Source organism: Podarcis raffonei, chromosome 17 (assembly GCF_027172205.1).
Source record: "Podarcis raffonei isolate rPodRaf1 chromosome 17, rPodRaf1.pri, whole genome shotgun sequence".
In the NCBI taxonomy this organism is placed as follows: domain Eukaryota; kingdom Metazoa; phylum Chordata; class Lepidosauria; order Squamata; family Lacertidae; genus Podarcis; species Podarcis raffonei.
The window spans coordinates 341,540-367,193 of NC_070618.1; the positions used below are offsets into that span (position 1 = coordinate 341,540).

Here is a 25,654-nt window from a genome sequence, read left to right on the forward strand (position 1 = left end):
AAACCTGGGTGGGAAGCAACCAAAACTGCAAATACAGTGGTACCTCAGTTTAAAATCTTAATCCGTTCTGGAAGTCCGTACTTAAACCGAAACCGTTCTTGAACCAAGGCGCGCTCTCCCTAATTAGGCCTTCTGCCGCCGGTGCCCTTTCACAGTTCAAATTCCGTTCTTAGACCGAGGTAAAGTTCACAAACCGAGACACTACTTCTGGTTTTGCAGAGTTCGTAAACCGAATCGTTCGTAAACAGGGCTGTTCTTAAACCGAGGTACCACTGTAATTGTTTGTGTGTCGAGTGTGGGCGGTTTATCTTGACTTTTTAGAGATACTAAGTAGTACACACTGTCCCTTTTTCTTCACAGATTCCTAGTATCCAGTTGTTTCTCAGACTCCCTTCAGTAGCCATTCTCAAGCAATAATAGATCAGAAATTGGGGTGGCGGCTGGTTGCCTTAGCCAGTTTGGGCTTTCCAGAGCAGCCAGCGTCCGACTTCCCTTGTGGGGTGCACTGATTATCCCAGATGGCGATTGAGGTGGGGAGAGTTGCCTTAGGAAGATAAGCATTGTTCTGTTCCTGCAGCCACAGAAACAGTAGCTCCAGCTGCCCTTGAGATGCTGTTTTAATGATGTCACTATAATAGCAGAGCAGATTCCCAGGGACTTTGTTTTATGTACTCTGGCTTTTATCTTGTCCAGATTGAAAAGAGCAGCGCTCCTACTTATCTAACCCTCAGCTTTGTCTTACATTTGGGATATGGCACAAGCAGTTCTAGTTGCACAAGGCTCAAAATATGGAGAAGCTCTTGGCATATTTACAAAAGACAGCCCAGAAAGGAGGGAGGAAGAAAAATGTTGCTTTCTGAAGGCAGCACCAGTATCCTTGTTTTTCACTTAATAAGTCTTCTTACACCAACCCACTTTGTATTGCAGATGAGAGGCTGAGGCTGAGAACTCTTGGCTTACGGCATAGCATCTTCACTGTGCTGCGCCTCATGTCTAAGCATAATGTTCTTCATTATATATTTCATCTTCTGTATATCTAGCCAACATGACTTGCAATGTAATCCTGTACTCTGAAGTAATCCCATTGAATGAATGGCGGCTTGCAGTCAGCTAAGTATGTGTAAGACCGCAACATCTGAACACTGGGCGTTTCGACAATATTTAGCTTTTTCAAAAGTGTAAACAGTTTAGTATTGCTTTAAACAATACAGTCATGCCTCGGGTTACAGCCGCTTCAGGTTGCGTTTTTGCGGGTTACGGACTGCCGAAACCTGGAAGTACCTGAACAGGTTACTTCTGGGTTTTGGCGGTCATGCATGTGCAGAAGCTCCAAATCGCAACCCACACGTGTTGCAAACGCTGTGTGTTGCGAACGTGCATCCCGCACAGATCACGTTCACAACCCGACCGTCCACTGTACAAGTTCTTAGCATAATCTTTGACAGAGAACTATTTTTACTTTGTGCAGAAAGAATTTCATAATCATATGTGTGTATATAGGAGAATATTTCAGTTTACGTCACAGATCTACTATGACTAAGTGCCTCCTTCAGTATCCGTGGCTTAAATCATCCCTGTTGAAATGCTGATTGTTCTGAGAGACTCGATTGTTCAAACTGCTTGGAAAGATGCTTTGCTGTCGTTATTTGCATCATAAATGGAAACATTATTAGCCTTCTGCCTTTGTTTTCCCTGTCTATCTGAATAACACCAGTGGGTGATACTTGTTGTTTTGTATTGGCTCCATCTCCCTTTCTCACCTGCATGAATGCGCAGCCCTTCTGCCTGACCTGTTACATCCTAGCCTCTCTTTTCTGCTCAGCTTTGCACTTCCTGGAGTTCTGTATATTTACCAGAACCAAGCGGATTTCTGAGGCCTTAACCTTGTTGATCCATTATATCTCATTGTGCCCAATATTCCAAACAGAGTGAGTGGTGAGAGGAAGCAAGTTGGTATTGCCCAAATTCTGACATCGCCATGCTACGCGCGCGCACACACACACACACACACGCGCGCGCACACACACACACACACATATATATATATATATATAGCAGGAAGTGTGTGTTTTCTGCTCTTTCTGCTCTCTGCCTCAGAGAGAGGCTGACAGAATGAATTGGCTGGCCCTGGCATGTAATCTGCAGAGCACTTAAGTCCACTTCAGCAATTCACAAAGAAATGGGGCGGGGGGGGGGATTCCAGAATTTTCCAGGCATGTGAACTGGATTGCGGGGTGGGGGGGTGCAAGCCACTTTTGAAATGAGGGCATGGAAATAATAAAGCTGGGCTTGTGTTCAGTACCCTCTTTATGATTTTATAAGCTGTACTTCCTTTTGAGCTGGAAACGGAAGGGGCAGTGAAAGCCAGCCTGTGTCAAGCAGTCTCTGGTATGGCTTATCTGCTGTTAATCTAAGATTTCTTGCATTTCAATGCTATTTAAAGCAAAGAGACTGGAAGAGGTGAAGTGGGTTTTGTTTTTTTCTGACAATGGCACTACAGGGGTTTTTTTTTCTTCCTTCCTAAGTGACTTCACTGTTTCCACCTCCCCCATTTTTTAAAAAAAAAAGAGAAGGGAAAATATGAAGTATGTTGAGCATTTTCAGCTCAGCTTCATCTTCTGCACAGATAAAGCTCCACTGCATTTATTAAAAGCAGCCTGTAGTTTTATAACAGAGCCCTGAGTGAACTGTAAAAGTATGAGGAAAATACTCTTTGATTCTTTAATTACATAGGATTTTAGGTACTTTGAGAGAATCAACATGTGGAGCTCGTAATTCTGTCAGTAGCCTTCTGGCCTCTGCTTGCCTTTAGCTATATTGCCAATTGTATGAACTCCAAAGGGGCTGTGGTAAAAGCATAAAACTTCCCCCAAGTTAACATCAACAGGTTATCACTGTTTATTCCTGTCAGCTTGATTGAAAAGCTTGGCCTAGTTTATCCAGTCAGACAAGACAGCAAGTACAGCATCCAGATGTATTTATTTATATTTACTACCTTATAAATGTGCACAGTTAGTACAGGGTGGCTTAAAACAATTATAATTGCAATGGTGTGCCAAATTGACGTTGCAGGCCTATACGCGTACAGGAAGCCCCATGGAGTTCCTAAGGGCTCACTCCCAGGCAAGTGTTCACAAGAGCGCAGCTTGAATCTCTGTTTCAGACTTCCAGCTTCTCGGGGCTCCCCTTTGAATTGCTTGCTTGGAACTGGAACCATTAATTGAATCTCTCTATTTGTAGAACGAGATTCTCCATGTGCTCATCCTAGTATCCCAAAGTGGATGGAAGATTGGGGAGCTGGGTCTCCACTGTCGGACAAGAGGTGAAGTAGTTGAAATGACACTTTGCATCACCATCTTTCCCCCATATATTAAAAAGGTGTTTCTGTGCAAAAGTTCCCCATGCAGGCTTCATTATACTGGTGATGAATATTTTGAGTACAAAAGCAGGATGGAGGAGAATTGTATTAGCTTCCCACTTAACTAAGTTAAGAAGCCTCCATCCTTTGGTGTTGACGTTTGGCATGTCGTCTCTGGACCTAGAAGGCTCTTTGGTGGTGGTTGTTTTGTGCTTACTTTATCCAGAGTTTGTTGTCGGCTTACAAACCCTGGCTTGATCACTGGAACCATTCCTGTTTCAATTTGCCCTTTGTGTGAAGGAAGGAGGAGTGTGGGAGCAAACAGGCTGTACACACTTGCATGCTGCTTGTTCCCGTGACGGTTTAAGCAAGCCATAATTCCTCAAGCGAGGAATCCTGGCTCATTGTTATCTCCAAACATGGTCAGATTGTTTATCCAGTCCATAAATCCTTGGAAAAAGCTTTCTAACAGTTCCACGATGTGGCAGCATGAAATGGATGGATTGTGCTAAACTTGTGATAAGACTCGTATGGGATGTTCTTAGAAACGACCACGCTCTTAACAGAATTAGTCGGGATGCAGAATGTCGTGTTTCTAAAGAATGTTTCCGGTTTCCTGCAGTGTGACTGACAATGCAAGTGCACATATCGTACAGGGGGCTTGCTGCAATGTGAAAAAGAATCATGCTCACATTGGCTCAACTCAGGCACCATATTTAAACTATGGTTTGTACTAACCAAGAGGGATGCGGGTGGAGCTGTGGTCTAAACCGCAGAGCCTCGGACTTGCCGATCAGAAGGTCAGCTGTTCGAATCCCTGTGACGGGGTGAACTCCCGTTGCTCGGTCCCTGCTCCTGCCAACCTAGCAGTTCGAAAGCTCACCAAAAAGTGCAAGTAGATAAATAGGTACCGCTCCGGCGGGAAGGTAAAAGGCCTTTCCGTGCGCTGCTCTGGTTCGCCAGAAGCGGCTTAGTCATGCTGGCCACATGACCTGGAAGCTGTCTGCCGGCTCCCTCGGCCAATAAAGCGAGATGAGCGCCACAACCCCAGAGTCGGTCACGACTGGACCTAATGGTCAGGGGTCCCTTTACCTTTTGTACTAACCATAGTTCAGAACATAAATCATGGTTTGAGCTTCCAGATGAACAGTTGCCACTTGAGCTGAAACAAATGGTCTTGGAGGTTGCCTGCTTTTGTTTTCCATCCTTGTAAAGGTTAACTTGATGAATTCATTATCAATATCAATATCAAAGATGCAGCAGCTCCTGCAAGCAGATGGATGGACGTAACTATGGCCTATCAGTTCTGACATAAACCATATCAGGCTTAGTGCAAATCCACTTTGAACCTCTAAGACCTGAGCCATTGTGCTTTTACTCAGTCTCTGGTAGTTTCTAAATGGGAGGGGTTTTTTAGTTCGCAGTGAGTCCCTGTGAGTGTGATTCATTGGCCAGGAGTTCTCTCAGTATATTTGTTAAATAATATCTGCCGTGAGAGATGTGCTTGTCTCCCTTTTTAAAATTCAGTTAAATTGGGGTTTTATGTGGAATCTTAGGCTTTCATTCATTGCCCTTGCCACTTGGATTTCAAATTTGTAAATGGCTTTTAATTGTACCTAATTGTAAACCTCTCAAAGTGCACCGCAAACAGCTGGTAGAAGTCATTGTTACAATTCTGGCCCCTGTGATGGTTGCTTTTGTGTTGCCTACAGCGCAATTTGGTTCACTCAGAAGTAAATCCAGCTATGTTCAATAGGCTTTAGCGCTTGGGAGAATTCAAGTGTCCCCACAATAATTGCTTCTAATATTCTTACAGACAGGTCTTAATTTCTCTTTGATGGAGAGACCTATAACTGAAAGGTAGAGAGCATTTTGTATCTGTCAGGTTCAGGGTGGATTTGATTTAAATCGCTAGTCAGTAAGACTTGATTTAAATCTTCTACTTTTTTTTTACAGAAAGACTCATTCCTGCTGGTATAATCTTAATATTTACAACCAGATAAAGGTTTCATTTTCGGAATAAAAAAATTTCAGAGTAGTTTTTACAGTTATCTCAAAAATTACTGATTTGGTTATACTATTAGAAATACATTGACAGATAATTATGAAATTATTGTGAGGTTTAATAGGTTAACTGTTTATATTTGGACAACTTTTCTGCTGTACTTTATTGCAAGGAGAAAAATAATCATTTCCTGAATAACAATTTAAACAATTTATTTAACTGAAACAATAACATTATAGCATGTGTATCCATGTTTGTTAACTGATGTTGTTAAACAATTAACTGAGTTTTAGCACACATGAAAAACTTAAAACAAGTCCTTATTTCCTGATAAATAGCCTTTGGACTATAATGTAACTTAAATAGAAAGCTATCTTTAGAAATATTTTTCCTCCAAAAGCATTTTATTTTAAAAATCCAATTTAAAGAAAAAAAGATTTTTAAAAAATATATGTTTTTAAAAATCATTGGTTTTTATCTGCCCTGGTCAGGTTCCACATTTAATTGCTGCACGTTATTTCACCAGTTCAGGTGTACCTGGCAGCAGAGGTGTGAAGGCGCTTTGCTCAAGGCGCTGGGGCGGGTCAGAATTTGACATGACGAAGCTGGATGGACTGTTTCATTGCAAGGCAAATGATTTCTGACTTTTCTTACAGACTGGACGTGACAAGTATGAGCCTGCGGCTACATCTGAGCATGGAGCCAAGAAGAAAAAGGGGAAGAAGGAAAAGGATATGGATGAACTGAAAAAGGAAGTTTCACTGGTAAGGACCTTTTTTTGACATCTAGAGGTGGGGTTGACTCAGCTCATGAAGCAAGAGTTGGCCTTTCAGACTTTCCAAAGATGGTTTCCTAAATTTCAGTTATGTGCCCTGTTTCCTGCTCTGAACTTAGCTATAAGATTCAAGCTTCATTCACTTTCCTGGGCTTTATTGGCTAGCTATCATATATTTTGGGGAATAAATTTGGGAACAAATTTGTAACAAAGTAGTGTGAGGCGCAGTGTTTTGCCTAGTTGCTGTGGTGCCATAACCTTCTATAAATTGTCCTCTTGCCTAAAATTTCAAGCCTCTCATTCCTCTGACAGTTGCTCTGTTCTTCCCACAACCCTCTTTTTAAAAAAAATAAAATCTGGTAGTTGTGCCGGCATCAAAATACAGTTTCTCTCTCTCTTGTATATTGTAAATTATAATATATATTTTAATATACGCAAGTGGCGCTGTGGTCTAAACCACTGAGCCTCTTGGGCTTGCTGATCAAAACGTTAGCGGTTCGGATCCCCGCGACGGGGTGAGCTCCTGTTGCTCTGTCCCAGCTCCTGCCAACCTATCAGTTTGAAAGCACACCAGTGCAAGTAGATAAATAGGTGCCGCCGCGGCAGGAAGGTAAACAGCGTTTCCATGCTCTGGTTTCCGTCATGGTGTCCTGTTGTGCCAGAAGCGGTTTAGTCGTGCTGGCCGCATGACCCTGAAAGCTGTCTGTAGACAAATGCTTGTTAGGAGAACCAGAGAGGTTTCTGTGTCATAACCTAGTCTGGAGCCAGACTGGAATGAGGTTTAGTACTATGAGTTTCCCAAGAGACCCCATCTTTGGTATATCTGTTCAAGCACCGAGCCCCAAAAGAGGCTATTAGTGACTGGACAACAGGTACCATAGTCGTCTGAGGCCTAAGAAGGTTTTTAAGGAGATGTGCTGCTGCTGCTGCCACCTCCTTAAAGCCTGCTGGGGCTACTTCCTTTTTCATGTAGACGTTAATTACCTCCTGGATCCAGAGTCGGTCCTCTTCTCCTAGGTTTAGTCCTCCATAGACAAGGGCTGAGTACACAAGCAGTAAGCCTGATTCCTCCCAAGTAATTTATCCTTAAGCAACAGCAGTTGAAACAGATCCCCACCCCCAAATTAGACTCAACGCTTTAATGACATCCCCAGCTGGCTGTTAGAAAGTAGGACTTGAGATCTGATCAATAGGAGTGATTTTATCTTCGAAATGTCTGGCAAAGTCGCCACAGCAGGCCTCCCAAGGGCTCTTGGATTGCTCCCTGTGGGCCTGAGCTGGAGCAAGCAAAGCTACTCAGAAAAGCTTTGTTGGACAGCTTTCTAAAGATTCAGTGGTGGTGAAGCATTGCTGTTTTGTCACCTTCATCGCCACAGATTGGGTTCCTCATTGTGTTGAATTGTCTTCTCCACTAGCCTTTCACTCTAGAAGCGTTTCGGAAAACCAGGATGTTGCACAGCTGGATTCTCAAGTGGATACAACTGGATAGTCCTACGTAGTCCTTTGCATGCCTTCTTGGGAGTATATCTCATCTGAACTCAGTGGGACTTAACCTCTAAGTAACCATACATGGTTTCAGCCTGTAAAACACATTGGTTGTTAACAAAGGCGTTTTAAATAACAAGCTAAGCAAACCTAAAAGGGGCTGTTTCCCACCCTTGGGTCCCCATCCGTTGTTGGACTACAACTCCCATCATCCCTACCTAGCAGGACCAGTGGGCAGGGATGATGGGAGTTGTAGTCCAACAACGGATGAGGACTCAAGTTTAAGAAACACTGTTCTGATTTTTTTTAACCTGCTGTTTTCATTAGGATCCCCACCAAAGAGAGAGAGAAATATCTAGTCATATCTAGTATTATTATTTTGCTTTTCAGTTTAGACTAGCAGTTTGGAAGCTACAGCCCACCATGACCTCCCTGCCTTCCTCTCCCGTTTTTTCAGTTTGGAATGTCTGCTTGTACTGTTTACCACATATAAACCCCATTCAATATGAAACTTAAGCTAGAAACAGTTGTCACCATTTTGGGGGTAATGTGTTTTGCATAAGTTAATTGCATGGCATAGAATTTCTGAATTTCTTGGGTGAAATAAAATCACCACCTATGCCTTGCTAATCTTCGCTTTGCTTTGCAGGATGATCACAAACTCAGCCTGGATGAACTTCATCGGAAATATGGTACAGACCTCAGCCGGGTAAGGTGGCCAGCTATGGAGTGCTCCCCCCCCCAGCCCCCCAATTCTGGTTTGCAATAACCTTCTAAAGAGCCCTCCTGGTGAATAAGAAATTTCTTCATGCTTAATGTTTTAGCCACAATTTGAATGCGCCTAGTCTTTCTACACTGGACTGTCCCACTCAGAAGTTGTTACCTCCCCATTTCCTGAATGGTTTCTGAGATTTAGCAGTTGTTTGCCTCACTGCCATTTACATTCTGCTATAAATTTTTTTTAAGAGCCATGGGATTTCTCGAACGATGCTGGAAAATTGTGCTGGGGCTGTTTCATGCTTGGAAGAGATAGAATAATGGAAGCTTGATTAAAGGGCTGTGGTCTTTAATCTCTTTATTTTCACTTTTTAAAAAGCCACCTGCAATTAAACGGGGCTCATCCTCTCATTTTTAAAAAGTTACCATATTTTTCTGTGTATAAGATGCTCCCATGTATAAGACTCCAAATTTTGGGGGGACTCCAAATTAAGAAAACACCTCTCAGCACTACCTGTGTATAAGACGAGCCCCAATTTTAAACCTTTTTTTTTTTTTTTGTCTTATACACGGGAAAAATACGGTATTAGTGTTGGAATGTATCAGGCTATTTCATACCGGTAGCGACCATTTCACGCAGGGATTGCTTTCCTGGCCCCCAAGCACAGCGGCGGAGCATGTAGAAGTGTTACACACACCCCCATTCCGCCTTCTTCCTGGTCCAAAAGAACCCGCTCGTCAGCAATTACGCATCAGTGGGACATGCCAAAAATGGTTGCCACCTGTACTTGTAGCAGGCCATTGAAATCAATGAACAAGTTAGTCATGACTGATTTTAGTCCATTGATAGCAGTGAGTCTGCTCTTGAGTATGATGTAGCTGGATACAACCCTTCTAGGATCAGTAATTATAAAAAAAACCTGCTGGTGACTGGCGCCATCTTGGCAAAGGCATTTCCCTTTCCCTCTCACAAGAATGTCTGTTTTAAGACGGCACCTGCATATACCAGGGTTGCCAACACTGCCTTCCTATAGCTGTGCTGTCACCAGCCCCAGACAGCATGGCTCATGGTCTGGGATGTTGGAAGCCATAGGGCTTTTGCTGGTCCTGTTAGCTGCTCATGAAAATATACGCAAACCATTTAAAGGCAAACTATGCTCTGCCTCCTTCAGTTGTTTTGTCCTTTGCAAATTTAGGAAGTGTTAATTGATTAGATGACAGCTCTACTTGGAAGTCTCTCAGAGTGGAGCCAATCCATCTCCAATAAGGGAACAAGCTAGCTAGCTTTTTAGGAAAGGCCAGCAAGAGAGAGATTGCCTAGTGGCGGCGGCGGCGGCGATTGCATTTCAGAAACAATCAGTAGTTGGAATGGAAAGCCTGCTTTGATGTTCCTTAGGGGAGATGCTGTAAAATGTCTCTTCTTCCACCACCTCTGTGTTTAGGGTCTGACTCCTGCACGCGCCCAAGAGATCCTGGCTCGGGATGGCCCCAACTCGCTCACTCCGCCTCCCACCACCCCAGAATGGGTTAAATTCTGTCGGCAGCTATTTGGGGGCTTCTCGCTTCTGCTGTGGATTGGAGCTATTCTTTGTTTTCTGGCATATGGTATTCAAGCAGCGACAGAGGAAGAACCAAATAATGATAATGTGAGTTAATAAATGTGTGGGGGGGGGAGAGAGAGAATGAATATGAATTGGGGAGGCTTCGCTATGGCATTAAGCTGCATGGCAGGTTTGACTTGAATCTAAACCATATGACCCAATTCAGACACAACTCGAAGTATTGATTCCCATCATGTGAAGGAGCTTGTAGTAAGCTTTTAAATTCTTGGTTTGTGTTCATTAGCATGTTTCCCCATTATGTCTGATCCAATATCTGCCTTTCATAGTTCCATTGTTTTCTAACAATGTTGTTTCTAACGCCTTAACTGGTGTTACGGCCTACTTTGTTTCAAACACTTCTTGTAAAGTGATCTACCAGTGGCAGTCTGCATCATGTTGCTGGTCTTTTTTTCCCTGTGACCTGGAAAATGCTTTGAACTTCCTCTTGTTTTTCCTTTTCCCCTTTTGTTTATTCCTCCACTGTCACCTTATTATCCGGGTTATGGGACAGGATGAGACATACTGCTGACAAAGTGACTGACTTGCCCCCATGCTGAATACAACTAATGTTATGACCCCAGGCCCACTGTTTGGGAATTGAAGGATTTGTCACTCAAAAAAGACACGGGTTCTCGCCTAAAACTAATGCAGTGTGTGCATCTTCTTTCAGTTGTACCTTGGGGTTGTTCTTTCTGCTGTCGTCATCATAACTGGCTGCTTCTCTTACTACCAAGAAGCCAAGAGTTCAAAGATCATGGAGTCCTTCAAAAACATGGTGCCTCAGGTACGTAAGCGCTGCTTGTTCAGCTTTTGGTGGTTGTTGTTGTTCATACATCTGTCTCGAGACACGGGTAGGCGAAGGGGCTGATCCAACGCATGGGTGTTGGCAGGTGTAAAGTTGAAAGTTGTGTTGTTTCTTCTTCTTCTTGCAGCAAGCTCTAGTGATCCGAAATGGGGAGAAGATGAGCATCAATGCTGAAGGGGTGGTTGTTGGCGACCTGGTGGAGGTGAAGGGAGGTGACCGAGTCCCAGCTGATCTGAGGATTATTTCAGCTCATGGTTGTAAGGTATGTCTGTGCATGCAGTGAGACTTCAGGGACCGAGATGCAGCCTGCAGAGTAACCAGGCCTGCCACAAGGGTGCAATTTCTCGTGCATTTTCTCAACAACATGCTTCCTCGCACAGGTGGACAACTCATCCCTCACGGGTGAATCGGAGCCCCAGACCAGGTCTCCAGACTTCACAAATGAGAATCCACTGGAGACTAGAAATATCGCTTTCTTCTCTACCAACTGTGTTGAAGGTAATACCCACTTTGGAATTTATGATCAAATGAACCAGCAGAGCATTGAAGTGTGAGGAGTTCTAGAAGTGATGGGTCCTTCAGAACAAGGGGAGCTCTTGATTAGCTGCCTTTTCTGTTAGCCCATGATGCTGGCAGATGATAATTTGTGCGGCCAAAAACCTTGCATTTGTGTTCTCTCAGAACAGTGATCACTTTCAGACAAAGGGAATCCCAACTCCATCCATATCTTAGCCAGAATCGGAGAATGGTCACATTTCTGCCCAAACTGCCCCCAATATTTTCGTAGCCACATTTGTTTTGTCATCAGCTTGTCAAGAAGGTGCAGCACCTTGCCCTTTGGGGAGTAGGGGGTAGGCGAAGGTGACATGGGTGAGTGTCTGGAGGCGGTTGGAGGATGGATGGTGGCTAACAGGATGAGGTTGAATCCTGACAAGACAGAAGTACTGTTTTGGGGGGACGGGGCGGGCGGGTGTGGGGGACTCCCTGGTCCTGAATGGGGTAACTGTGCCCCTGAAGAATCAGGCACGCAGCCTGGGAGTCATTTTGGACTCACAGCTGTCCACGGAGGTGCAGGTCAATTCTGTGTCCAGGGCAGCTGTCTCCCAGCTCCACCTGGTACGCAGGCTGAGACCCTATCTGCCTGCAGACTGTCTCACCAGAGTGGTGCATGCTCTGGTTAGCTCCCACTTGGACTACTTCAATGCGCTCTCTGTGGGGCTACCTTTGAATGTGACCCGGAAACTACAACTAATCCAGAATGCAGCAGCTAGATGGGGACTGAGAGTGGCTGCCAAGACCACATAACGCAGGTCCTGAAAGACCTACATTGGCTCTCAGTACGTTTCCAAGCACAATTCAAAGTGTTGATGCTGACCTCTAAAGCCCTAAATGTCCTTGGCCCAGTATACCTGAAGGAGCGTCTCCACCTCCATCATTCAGCCCGGATGCTGAGGTCCAGTTGCGGGGGCCTTCTAGCGGTTCCCTCACTGCAAGAAGTGAGGTTACAAGGAACCAGGCAGAGGGCCTTCTCAGTAGTGGCACCCGCCCTGTGGAATGCCCTCCCATCAGATGTCAAGGAAATAAACAACTCTCTGACTTTTAAAAGACATCTGAAGGCAGCCCTGTAACAGGAAATTTTTAATGTCTGATGTTTTATGATAGTTTATGTGCTGTAAGCTGCCCAGAGTAGCTGGGGAAACCCAGCCAGATGGGCAGGGTAATAATAATAATATATATATTTTTAATTGTGGGTAGGGGCTGCCAGCTGCTTTATGAAGCTATGCACAGTGAAGCTTCTCAAACAGCATCTTTTCTAAGAAAGTTTACTTGATAAAGTTCCTCTTGTGAAAACCCATATGCCACCATTCTTGATGACAGTGAGAGTATCTAGTTTGCTTACATCAAACTTACAGTGCCACCTTAACATGCAGAACTGCGTTTACACAGAGTGAACAAATACATGTTGTTGTTTTTCCCACGCCCGCAGACTTGGCTGCTAAAACTTTGCCACTGTTTTCCAGGCACAGCCCGTGGTGTCGTCATCAACACTGGCGATCGGACGGTCATGGGCCGCATTGCTTCGTTGGCTTCCGGACTGGAAGGGGGGCAGACGCCCATTTCTATTGAGATTGAGCACTTCATCCACATCATCACTGGCGTGGCCGTCTTCCTTGGCGTTTCCTTCTTCATCCTCTCACTGATCCTTGAGTACACTTGGCTGGAGGCGGTTATCTTTCTCATTGGCATCATCGTGGCCAACGTCCCCGAGGGGCTGCTGGCTACAGTCACAGTAAGTCAGTGCTGATATCTGGATGATGCCCAGCTCTGCCTCTCTTTCAAATCAGAACCGGTGAAGGTCCTGTGTGAGTGTCTGGAGGCTGTTGGAGGATGGATGGTGGCTAACAGAATGAGGTTGAATCCTGACAAGACAGAAGTACTGTTTTGGGGGGACAGGATGCAGGCAGGTGTGGGGGACTCCCTGGTCCTGAATGGGGTAACTGTGCCCCTGAAGGACCAGGTGCGCAGCCTGGGAGTCATTCTGGACTCACAGCTGTCCATGGAGGCACAGGTCAAATCTGTGTCCAGGGCAGCTGTCTCCCAGCTCCATCTGGTATGCAGATTGAGACCGTTCCTGCCTGCAGACTGTCTCGCCAGAGTGGTGCATGCTCTGGTTATCTCTCGCTTGGACTACTTCAATGCGCTCTATGTGGGGCTACCTTTGAAGGTGACCCGGAAACTACAACTAATCCAGATTGCGGCAGCTAGACTGGTGACTGGGAGCGGCCGCCGAGACCACATAATGCCGGTCTTGAAAGACCTACACTGGCTCCCAGTACTTTTCCAAGCACAATTCAAAGTGTTGGTGCTGACCTTTAAAGCCCTAAGTGGCCTCAGTCCAGTATACCTGAAGGAGCGTCTCCACCCCCATCGTTCAGCTGGGACACTGAGGTCCAGCACCGAGGGCCTTCTGGCGGTTCCCTCACTGCAAGAATTGAGGTTACAAGGAACCAGGCAGAGGGCTTTCTTGGTAGTGGTGCCCACCCTGTGGAACACCCTCCCATCAGATGTCTAGGAAATAAACAACTACCAGACTTTTAGAAGACATCTTAAGGCAGCCCTGTTAGGGAAGCTTTTAATGTTCAATAGATTATTGTATTTTGATACTCTGTTGGAAGCCACCTAGAGTGGCTGGGGAAACCCAGCCGGATGGGCAGGGTATAAATAATAATAATAATAATAATAATAATAATTATTATTATTATTATTATTATTATTATTATTTGGGAACTGCTGCAGAGATGGGCGGCCACCTGCTTTCCAGAGCCAAATTGCCCCTCTTCCTTGGTAGTTGTATGCAAGCCTTTCTCTTTGTCATTCTCCAGGTTTGTCTGACATTAACTGCCAAGCGCATGGCCCGTAAGAATTGTCTGGTGAAGAACCTGGAAGCTGTGGAAACTCTGGGCTCCACCTCGACAATCTGCTCTGACAAAACTGGCACCTTGACTCAGAACCGCATGACGGTTGCTCACATGTGGTTTGATAACCAAATCCATGAGGCCGACACCACAGAAAACCAAAGTGGTAAGCTGGCTGCTCTCTCCATCTAATAAATAAGCTCTGTGGTACGGCTGCCTCTTGCTGGTAGTCAAAACACGTAAATCAGCATGCCCCCCCCCAAAGTGTTAATAAGGCTCTACAACAGAAGCTCTTACCATTGCATGAAATCGTTTCTGTGTTCCCAGTGTAGCCAAAGAGAAACACATTCAAAGCCTGACTGAAGGAGCATTCTTGGCTGTGTAATCACAAGAAAGCTGGATTCTAGATTAATTTACTGTGTTTAGAAAGCCCATGCTGCCTTTGAAAAAATGAATAAAAACCAGCCGTTATTCAGCACACTCTCTATATAATATACCCAGAAGTCCTGAGATTCGTGCTTCAGTTAGTGGCATCTCCCAGGCTGGGCCTAAGCTGCCACTTTAGTATTGTGCGGACCATCCATAATTGCCAGCATGCACAGGAGATTTGCGCAGTTGTTGTATGCACGAATTCACACTTAGTGACAAATGGGGCTGGGGGGGAATGGGAGAAAGCCAATCATCTGGTTTTGTGTCTGACAACATCCCTGCTGCTTCCCCCCTCCACAGGTGCCTCTTTCGACAAGACGTCTCCCACCTGGACGGCTTTATCCAAGGTGGCTGGACTCTGCAACCGGGCTGTGTTTCAGGCCGGCCAGGAAAACCTTCCCATTCTGAAGGTGAGTTCATCCCCCGGCTTCACCACAGGGGCTGCTCACTGCTTCCGCTTGACCCTCCGTGCGAAAGCCTCAGAAAAGAGGATGCAGTCGGGGGGGTAACAGGCTTCTGCCAAGGCAGAGGCAGCTCTGCAGCACCTCCAGGGCCAGAATGGCAACCTTTCTTTATTCTCAAGTTGTCAGTGGACATTTCTGTGGATTCTTCTATGGCCCAGAAGCACTGGATTGCTGTAACAACAAAAAAGTAAACTGAAGGAGGCCTACGCTAACTTAGGAATAGAAAGAACGTAATAGCGCAGATGTGTGATTTAAATAATCTTGTACAATCTGTGCTTGCCATACTGATCAGTCTGTGAAATGTTTGAAAACGTCCTCACCTTTTTTTCCTTTTGCAATTCTGGGAGAGCAGCAAGGCCAGGAAATTATTATTATCATCATCAAGCTGCTGGTCTGTGTTGACCTTGCTTATGCAGGGCTGGTTTTAGGTATAGGTCAGTGATGGCCAAACTCGGCCCCCCAGCTGTTTTGGGACTACAACTCCCATCATCCCTAACTAACAGGACCAGTGGTCAAGGATGATGGGAATCGTAGTCCCAAAACAGCTGGAGAGCCAAGTTTGGCCATCACTGGATAGGTGTTCTTTTTACCAGCAGAGCAAATTTAACTTATTTCTGAGTATCTCCAGTTTATTTCCCTGATGGGCAGCAGCTGTGCTCAATACATTCTGTTGTGTCACCATTTCGGAAGTAGTCCCTTCCTCTAAAAAGGTTGTATCCCTATTGAAGAGAAACCTGGTGAGAGGCCTGTGTCTCAGGGGCGTAGCATGTGCTCTGCACACTCCCAAATTCGGTCCCCAGCAGCATCTCCTGATGGGGCTCAGGAAAGTCTTCTGTCTGACTTCTCAATGCTCCTCGCTTTCAATGCAGACAATACTGAGCCAGATGGACCAAAGTACTGACTGTGTGTAAAGCAACTTCCTCTATTTTGGCCACTGGGTTACCTTAAAGAATGGGGAAATCGGAAAGGAGGGAGGTTCATCTTCAAGGGCTTCATCACCTACTCACTGTGAACCCCTCTCTTGTTTCTCAGAGGTCCGTGGCAGGGGATGCCTCTGAATCAGCGCTGCTCAAATGCATTGAACTCTGCTGTGGGTCAGTCAGGGAACTGCGAGAGAAAAACCCCAAGGTGGTGGAGATACCGTTCAACTCGACCAACAAATACCAGGTAAGAACGTGGTATTCACAAAACGCCCACCACATTTCACGTAAACTGTAGCTGTTATATCAAACGTGGCAACTTTTCACTTTGGGCTGATGTCATGAACTGGCCAGGTGCCGAGGAGTGGGGGGGGGGGAGGCACCCAAGGGAAGCTGAAGAGGCAACAGAGTGTAGTGAGCAGGAAGAGGCAGGGAGCAGCCCAGAATCAGAGGCAGAGGACCGGGGCCAAGAGGGAGAGATGAAAAAGCCAGGGGGTCTCCCCCTCCTGCTGTGTCCAACTCCCCACCTCCCTGATCTCCCAGAACCCACAGAGGGATGAAGAGCGCAGAGCGGAGACAGAGAAGGCATCAGTCTCAGAGTGCTCTGGAAGAATGTGGGGGGAGGCCGAGATGTTTTGTTTCTTTGAATGAAGAGTTAACTTCACTCATACCTTGTGAGTTACTGCTCCTGACATCTGCCCTGACAGCTAGGTTGGTTCTGTATTTAACTCTGGTGCGGTTTTCGTTCCATGCCAGTCAGGATGCGGCTTTGTAGATGTTTGAGGCTGTGTAGAACTTTGTAGTGTGTTCCGAACCACGCTACCCCCAAAATCAATTTTCTAACGCTTTTCTAATGCAGCTTTCAATCCACAATAATGCAAACACATCGGAATCGCGGTACCTGCTTGTGATGAAAGGAGCCCCAGAGCGAATCCTGGACCGTTGCAGCACCATCCTGATCCATGGGAAAGAGCAGCCCTTGGATGAGGAAGCTAAAGATGCGTTTCAGAATGCCTACCTGGAGTTAGGAGGCCTGGGGGAGAGAGTGCTAGGTAAGGTGTTCTGTGGACTCTTTTCCAGGTCTGTCTTAGAATAATGTACTTGCTTTAGTGCAGCCAAGAAATCACACTTGCAAATCGTTTGAGTGAAAGAGAGCAACGCATGCTGGGCTCTGTAGCTTGGTATAGATTATGACGTGAAACGTTGGTCAGGTTTTGTTTGTTGTAAGCTTTCAATGCTTGCTGCAGCCTCACACAGAAGGAGAGAATCCGGTTCTCTCTGAATAATACTTTCCACTCGCTTCCCCAAGAGACCAAACGCCGGATTCCACAAGGGTTTCTCAAATGTTGTTGGGCATCTTAGCAATCAAAATAGCCAGGCTCAGCACCTGCTCCCCTCATAAGAGAGCATGTGAAATCATTTCAATTGGATTTGTCGGCAGGCTTTTGCCACCTGGCTCTTCCCGATGAGCAGTTCCCAGAAGGCTTCCAGTTCGACACGGATGAAGTCAACTTCCCGGTAGAGAATCTCTGCTTTGTTGGGTTGATTTCTATGATTGACCCTCCTCGTGCTGCTGTGCCCGACGCCGTGGGCAAATGCAGAAGTGCTGGAATAAAGGTGAGCCACTTCTCCCCGCCACTCTAAAATAGCAAATCCACAACACCCAAGAACACAGAAAAGGGGCTTTATTTGTGTGCCGAGGAAGGTTCAGTCCAGGGAAAGCTGTCAACTTCTTTTCCATCTCGAAAGCAAGTGTGAAAACATGGTTGCTGGTGGTGGTCCTACCTCTTGAATAAACTGCTGCAACACTAGCCTCTCTGCTCAGGGACAGGGGCACTTTGAAGAGATGGGTTCCCTCCATCTTGTTTCTAGCTGCCACAGACTGATGTTGCCCCGTTTTGCGTTCCAGGTTATTATGGTGACAGGCGATCATCCAATCACAGCTAAAGCCATTGCCAAGGGTGTTGGCATAATCTCTGAGGGCAACGAGACTGTGGAAGACATTGCTCTTCGCCTCAACATCCCAGTCAACCAGGTCAACCCCAGGTACTGAGAAGCCGTCTGGCTGGAAACGGACCGTAGAGCTTGTCTCAGGGAGGGTGGGGGGTCCTGCCAGTCGCCTTGTAAATTCCAGAATTTGAACAGCAAGTATCTGTGTTAAGAGATATGTGAAGAAAACTGGTAAACAGCATGTTGGGCAAGCTGTGTTGCAGCTTCATCTCTCAATTGAGCTGACTTCATCTTTTTATTTTAAATAAAATTATACACACACACACACCTCTCAGCTACAATCGTCATGCAAGTGGTGTGTAAGAAATACAATACAGAAAACATAAAATTCAGTGAAAATTGCAAAATCAGGCTTTGGTTAAAATGCCTTCTGGAATAATACAGTCGTACCTCGGCTCCCGAACGACCGAAAACCAGAAGTGATTGTTCCGGTTTTTGAACATTCTTTTGGAAGTTGAACGTCCTGCTGGGCTTCTGCAGGAGCTTCCTGCAGCCAATCGGAAGCCATGCCTTGGAAGTTGAATGGACTTCCAAGCTGTGTCTGTAATAAGTCTTCTGAAGGCACTGGAAGTTCAACAGGGAGGAGCCTGCTGAAGTCAGCCAGAAGTTGAGCCCATAATACTGAAGAATAATAATAATTTATTATTTATACCCCGCCCATCAGTTCCTGGTGGATATGAACCATGACTCATCCATTGGGGACTACCACCATTGACTCAATGTTCAGGCAGGCATATACAAGGGATTGGCTAGCCCTTGAGGTATAAGGTGCCCAGAGTGTTAAGGCGCCATGTAGATTTATACGAGAATATTGCATTTTGCCACTTTGGTCTTCCAAGTGGACTCTTCACTGAAACCATGAACATGATTAGCAGCCCAGGTCTGGTTGAGAGTCAGTCTGGAAGTATAGCAGGCCCACATTGGAGGGGGAAGGGGCAGGATTTGGTGTAACGTTTAGGAGTTCTCAAAACTCTCTTCTTTTAAATCCCAGAGATGCCAAAGCCTGTGTCATTCACGGCTCCGATTTGAAGGACATGACCAGTGAGCAGCTAGATGATATCCTGAGGCACCACACAGAAATAGTCTTTGCCAGAACTTCTCCTCAGCAGAAGCTCATCATTGTGGAAGGCTGCCAGCGCCAGGTAAGCCCAGGGGACCCTCATTCAAGCTAATGGTGCTAAACTGGGTTGGGGGTGAAGCCCAGTGGGGGGAGAAAAGGGGCTATTCCAGCTTAATCCAATGTGTGCGCAGCTTGGATCTGGGAACTGAAGGTCCTTTTCCTTCCCCTCTTCTCCTTCCAGGGTGCCATTGTAGCTGTCACAGGAGACGGTGTGAATGACTCCCCTGCTTTGAAGAAGGCGGACATTGGCGTTGCCATGGGTATCGCCGGCTCTGATGTCTCCAAACAGGCAGCTGACATGATTCTGCTGGACGACAACTTTGCCTCCATTGTTACTGGGGTCGAGGAAGGTGAGTTCCTCCTTCCTGTGGCTGGTTTGGTGTTCTGAATGCAAGGAGCAGAGCGCTTCCCTTTCCTTCCTCCCATCCCATGTCAAATTCCAGGTGTCCACAAACTTTCAATACCTGGGGCTCCACATTTGTGTGTGCGTGTGTGTGCGTGTGCTGAAAGCTTCCTTGGACTTGAATGCTGGCCACCAAAGTGGAATCAGCTCCTGTTCCTCAGCACTAGATTATTTTTTGCTTTCAGTTAAGTTTAGTCTGCTGAGGTGATTTCTTTCCTATCTACATCAGTGTGAAATGAAACCTGTTGTCTATGTGGCTTGTGTGGACGTTAGTCCTGGGGACCTTGTGAAGACAGTCCTTTTCTTCCCCTTTCCTTTGTCTCAGGCCGCCTGATTTTTGATAACCTGAAGAAGTCCATTGCCTACACCTTGACCAGTAACATCCCTGAAATCACGCCTTTCCTCATCTTCATCATTGCAAACATTCCCCTGCCTCTGGGTACAGTCACCATCCTGTGTATTGACTTGGGGACTGATATGGTTAGTAAGTCATCTTTTTATTTATTTCTGCCATAAATAAGGTTTTGGTTCTGACCTGTAAAGCCCTAAACAACTTGAAGAAGCCAAGTTACTTGAAGGAGCATACTCCTCCCTCTTGCTCTAGTCGATCTTTACAATCAACTAACCACAGAACTGTAGAGTTGGAAGCGACCATGACGATCATCTAGTCCAACCCTCTGCAATGCAGAATTTTTTTTCACCCAACGTGGGATTCGAACCCATGACCCTGACATTAACAGCCTCATCCCCTGCCTATCCCAGATGAGGCTGCCTTAGTGCTGCAGCCTGTGGAGATCTGGTTATCAGTGCAGAGCAGGGGACTGAGTCCAATGTGGATGTTATATTTCTAAAATGTATTGTTCACTGCCTTGAGACTGACTTGGTAGGCGGTGTAGTTTATTATTTGTTAAAACTTTGGTAGCACTTTTGCACCCAAAGCCTACATCCTTCCTGAGGTGTTTGTTCATATTGCACAGGTCTTCTAAAATGCTTGCTTAGGAAGACTGATTTTCCCCCTCTCCCCAAACCCCTTGTATTTTTACCATTATTTTGGCATGGGCAAGACAGATTCATGCAGGAAATGAAACTTGTGAAGTTATATCTAATGCTCTCTCCCTCCCAAGGTTCCTGCCATCTCTCTGGCGTATGAGCAGGCAGAAAGCGACATCATGAAGAGGCAGCCCCGAAACCCCAAGACAGACAAACTGGTGAATGAAAGGTTGATCAGCATGGCTTACGGTCAGATCGGTAAGGAAGCAGTTGGCTGGCGCAGAGGTGGACTGACTGCAGCTTGCATACGGTGGAATTTGGCCCTTCCGTATTGTTGGAAGCTGTTTGAGGGGTCCATACAGTCAAGGCGCATGAAATCTTCCTACATGTGGGAGAAGTGGGAGATCCAACTTTTGGCACAGTACAATGGAGGGCTTGGGGTGTGGACCTGCAGCTTAGCCTTTCCCCTGTGCCATTTCTGGCAGTGTGTGGACGATTGCTGTATCCTGAGCAAGGGAGGAAAGGGGGCAGAGGGGGCCATAGTCAAAACTGGAAAGAGGTTGTTTCAGCGGGGAGGGACCCTCACACATGACCTGCTACTGGGAGGTGACTGCTTTGTGTAATCTTACTTTAGCCAGTTAGGAGCTTAAAATATACAGTCCTACCTTGGTTGTCGAAGAGAATCCATTCTGGAAGCCTGTTCGACTCCCAAAAACATTCAACAACCAAGGCGCGGCTTCCGATTGGTTGCAGGAGCTTCCTGCACACAGTTGGAAGCAGAGCCTGATGTTCACCTTCCAAAGAACGTTTGCAAACCGGAACACACACACACACTCCCGGGTTTGCAGCGTTCGAGAGCGAAAGCATTCGACTCCCAAGGCGTTCGGCTTCCGAGGTATGACTGTATAATGTGGGAGGAGGGAGGGCGGAATCACATAGAGCTGCAAACTTCCTGGTAGTCTTAACTTACACAGTTCAGAAGTGTTAATTTAGAAGCAGCTGGCTCCTCTACAGCTGGTCCTCAAGTGCAGAGGATGATGAAGAAAGCAGGCATGGCCAGAAATTTAGAAGGTGTGCATTCTTGTGCTGCAGACCTGGTGGGGCACAGCGAAGTCTCAGTTGAGAATGGGGATAGCTGACGTAGCCTTTGTGTGCTCTGCCTACATTGAGATCATCAGAGCAGTAGCTCAGTGCAAAGGCAACTGGAGCTTTTGTAGCACAGGTGTGGCTTCACTTTCTTATCTTGAAGATTGGCTGAAAGGAGGCCTCCGCATGGGTGTCCCAGGTGTTTCTCAATTCAAAGCGTTGTTTTCTAGCAGTTGCCCATGGTGAACTAATTCCCCGTCTTCCCGCTCCTCCTGCATAGGAATGATCCAGGCCCTGGGAGGCTTCTTCACCTACTTCGTGATCCTTGCAGAGAACGGCTTCTTGCCGTCCACCCTGCTGGGGATTAGAGTGTCGTGGGATGATCGGTGGATCAATGATGTGGAGGATAGTTACGGACAGCAGTGGGTGAGTTTTCAGAGAGCTTAAGAGGACTGTTAAAGAGTTACGTTAGCTGCATTATGGATGGCCACAAGTAGGAAGGACGAAGTTCGAAAACAGTCTCTCTTCTGCTTTAATCCCTTAGACTTACGAGCAAAGGAAAATTGTGGAGTTTACTTGCCACACAGCTTTCTTCGTTAGCATCGTGGTGGTGCAGTGGGCAGACTTGGTTATCTGCAAGACCAGAAGGAATTCTGTTTTCCAGCAAGGAATGAAGTGAGTCGTGGGTTGCCAACAACCCCCCTTTCCCAGCAGCTAGTTTTTGTGTGTTGGCTTTTGAGCCTTTCGGGAGAGACAAAAATAGATTGAGATTGAAATGGGAATAGCTCTGTGCTGCCGATGCTGAACGCAGTGTGTGCCCGATTGCATGTGAAATGGAAACCAGGTTGCCAAACCAAGCCAGTGTTGGAGTGGTTGGTGTGTTGGTCTAGGACCTGAGAGACCAGGGTTCAAATCCCTATGCAGCCATGTCTCCCTGAGGGATTCTGGGTCAGAGTCACTGACTTTCAGCCTTATCGGGTAGTACCCCTGGTTCTGCCCTTCTCTTTTTTCCAATCACAACAAACCCCACAGGGTAGGCTTACCTTAGAGCAGTGTTTCCCAAACCTGGATCTCCAGCTGGTTTTGGACTACAACTCCCATCATCCCTAGCTAGCAGGACCAGTGGTGAGAGATGATGGGAATTGTAGTCCAAAAGAAAAAAAGATGGAGACCCAAGTTTGGGAAACACCGCCTTAGAGGAAAGGGTGAAAAAAGTAAACGTAAAGTGTAAATATAAAAACTTGAGCCCTGTAGGTTGTGCTCATTTCCACTCGGAAACCAGGGTTGTGAAGAAAGGTTTACCTCTTCGAGGGCTAACTTTCCTTAAAACTTCCACAGGAACAAGATCTTGATATTTGGTCTCTTTGAAGAAACGGCCCTGGCTGCTTTCCTCTCTTACTGCCCCGGAATGGATGTTGCTTTGCGGATGTATCCGCTCAAGTAAGTAGGAAACCAGCTGGCCTGAAGCCGATCATTATCTGAGCTTTGCCCCTGTTGCTGTGGTTGGTCTTGCTGTAATTTCTACCACTCTTAATTCCTTGACTGAGTCATTGTTGTTTTTAAAGACCTGGGATTATCCTAAATTGTACGTTAGCACTTGTTTTTGAAGACTTCATCTAAACCTCATACAAGTATGTATTAAAACTGGAACTCTTATCTTGCAGACCAACATGGTGGTTCTGTGCCTTCCCCTACTCTCTCCTCATCTTTGTGTATGATGAAGTGAGAAAACTCATCATCAGACGCAGCCCTGGAGGTAAGAGTCTGCAATCTGGCAACGTTATTATTGCGTGGTGTGCATACATTGCGTGGTGGTGGTCTGGCAGCGTGAGGGGGGCTGTTATATGAGGCACTCAAAGTAATTTAGCATTGGCCAGTAAGCAGTACAGTCCATGCATAGATGCTGCAAGCATTTTTACAATTTTGGAGGGGTTCGTTGGGTGGATTAAATGTGGATTCCGCTACCTTATTTCATAGCCAAGATGGAGAAAAAGCCCTCAAGGTGATGTTCTGGGGCTTGGATTGTAGGCATAATAGTTTACAACTATTAACATCGGTCAGAGGCATTAGATAGAAGAATAGGTTAACTTTTTGCATCTGATGTTGAGGACTTGCAGCAAACTTGAGAAAGAAGAAACCCAGCTTGATGTGGATCTTTTTTCCTTCTTTCTCTGTAGGCTGGGTGGAAAAGGAAACCTACTACTAGAATTCTACTGGCCAGATTTGGTTGCACTCTGACACTTCTCCGCTGTGTGAGCTTCTGGAATGCAGGAAGATGGAACCCTTGTAGGGTGGAAGCGATTGGCCGAGGGCTAGAAGAAGCATGGAATGGGGGAGGGAGGGGAGTGCCCACCAGAGTCCAGGGGTGAGAGTGGAAGGCGGGAGTAGTTTTTAAATGTGCCTTTTTGTTTTTGTAAGAAACAATGAGATTTTATATCTGGACTTTTACAAATAAAGATGGATCATAAGAGGATGTTTGTGTCTTTGCTCCTGGTAATTGTGCACAAGTGCAAAACGGGTGCTGCGGCAGCCAGCATGGGACACATTCATTAAGAAGCCAAGGCTTCGGGCAGAGTGGGCAAAGCCACTGAAAGGGGTGGCCCAAAACTCTGACACACGTTGCCTGTTTGGTGTCGTCATCACAGCGTTTTGGAAACAAATGATCCTGACCATATTCAGTTAAACCTCGGTTGTCGAACGTAATCCGTTCCAGAAGCCCATTTGGCTTCCAAAATGTTTGACAGCCGAGGCGCTGGCTTCCAAGTGGTTGCAGAATCTTCCTGCACACAAGCGGGTGCCGTGTCGGACGTTCAGCTTTCGAAAAAGGTTCAAAAACCGGAACATTGACTTCCGGGTTTTCAGCGTTTGGGAGCCGAAACGTTCCAAAACGGAGGCGTTTGGGAGCCAAGGTTTGACACTAATCCAATTCATGTCTGTCCAGGTAAAGCCTGTCACCTGTTTTGGCTTTCATTTTGCCTGGAGGTGTTCCTTGAGCTGCTGCCGCCCTGCTCTCTTGAAAATCCTGGTGAGGTTGCTCTTCTGCCTTCCGTGTCCCCTTTTCCTCATTGACAGGGCACATCGAAATGAGCCAGGAGAAAAAGCAGCGATTGGGAAGAATGTAGACTGATAGGAAGAGTGCAGATTGGCCCACGCACATGAGATTTCCCTTACTCACATGCTCAGATAGGGATCAGTTACTCGCTCCTGTTAGATGCTAAGGATACACTTCCAAATGCCAAACTTGGGTTCTGGTTTGGAATGAAATCAGGGTGCACACAAAAAAAAGACAGTGGTTCCTGTGCAGCTGGGAAACTGGGCAGAAGTAGATTAGTTTGTAAAATTAAAGCAGAAAAGAATACTCCAAAATGGCCCAGCAGATCTGTGAGTTCACAGGGCATTGAGAAGGGGGAAAACAGAGTTGTGTTGTAATTCCCAGTTGATTAATTGGAGGGGGGGTATTGGTGTGCCAGAGAGAAGAATGAGTGCCACGAGGTTGCACTGTATGGAGGATTCGGAAGGGGGAAGGGGAAACTTCCCTCACTTTCATGAAACCCCTTCCTCCTCCACCGTAGAGCATTCAGAGGTTTTGTTTCCATGTATGGCTTGGGTAGGCAATCTCTCTTCATCCTGAGAACCGCAAAGCACGCTGATTGTGAGAGGGCCAGAGCCAAGAGAAGCAGGCGGCAAATTGGATTTGACTTTCCGCTTCTTACAGCAGGCTGCATTCCGTCTGGGCAAACTTCCAGAGATTCCTCCACCCCCTCCACCCTTATCTCTCCATTGTGCATCCTGGCAAGCCAGAGGTATTATCACAGTTCAGTCAGGGAAAAGCACTTGAAGAGGGCACGGCCTGGCTAGAGTACAAAGGTCCCCCCAGTCTGAGATTTCCATCCCAGCTGTGTTTGGGGGGGCAGGTACGTGGCGCTCACAAGGAAGAGTCACCCATGCTGCTACATGACTCTTGTTGCAGGCTGGTTAGAGCCTTAAACAGGAGCTCCTGAACCGTGTGTTCCTCAAAACATTCAGTCATACCTTGGAAGTCAAGCGGAATCCGTTCTGGAAGTCCGTTC

The 25,654-nt window shown here is 46.3% G+C and overlaps 2 protein-coding genes across 2 annotated transcripts in view; one reads left to right on the plus strand and one right to left on the minus strand.

The window, feature by feature from the left end:
• The window catches only part of LOC128404693 (NADH dehydrogenase [ubiquinone] 1 alpha subcomplex subunit 1-like), a 118,227-nt gene that overhangs the window by 11,389 nt on the left and 81,184 nt on the right, over positions 1-25,654 (minus strand). The gene's annotated exons all lie outside the window — the stretch shown is intronic.
• ATP1A1 (ATPase Na+/K+ transporting subunit alpha 1) lies at positions 6,020-24,057 on the plus strand. Its single transcript, XM_053370481.1, has 22 exons — positions 6,020-6,127; positions 8,273-8,332; positions 9,783-9,986; positions 10,612-10,725; positions 10,874-11,008; positions 11,127-11,244; positions 12,768-13,036; positions 14,130-14,328; positions 14,892-15,001; positions 16,088-16,222; positions 16,835-17,027; positions 17,417-17,592; positions 17,885-18,021; positions 18,977-19,127; positions 19,287-19,455; positions 19,834-19,988; positions 20,633-20,756; positions 21,865-22,010; positions 22,129-22,259; positions 22,923-23,024; positions 23,249-23,340; positions 23,762-24,057. The coding sequence occupies exons 1-22, from the start codon at positions 6,098-6,100 to the stop codon at positions 23,788-23,790; spliced, it is 2,979 nt and encodes a 992-aa protein (XP_053226456.1). The 5' UTR covers positions 6,020-6,097; the 3' UTR covers positions 23,791-24,057.

Bases quoted from the DNA above. Each gene is read 5' to 3' on its own strand.
- ATP1A1 (XM_053370481.1), top strand. From the start codon at position 6,098: ATGGATGAACTGAAAAAGGAAGTTTCACTG. The intron at 11,009-11,126 runs GTATGTCTGTGC...TTCCTCGCACAG, and splicing joins TTTCAGCTCATGGTTGTAAG to GTGGACAACTCATCCCTCAC. The intron at 19,128-19,286 runs GTAAGCCCAGGG...TTCTCCTTCCAG, and splicing joins TGGAAGGCTGCCAGCGCCAG to GGTGCCATTGTAGCTGTCAC.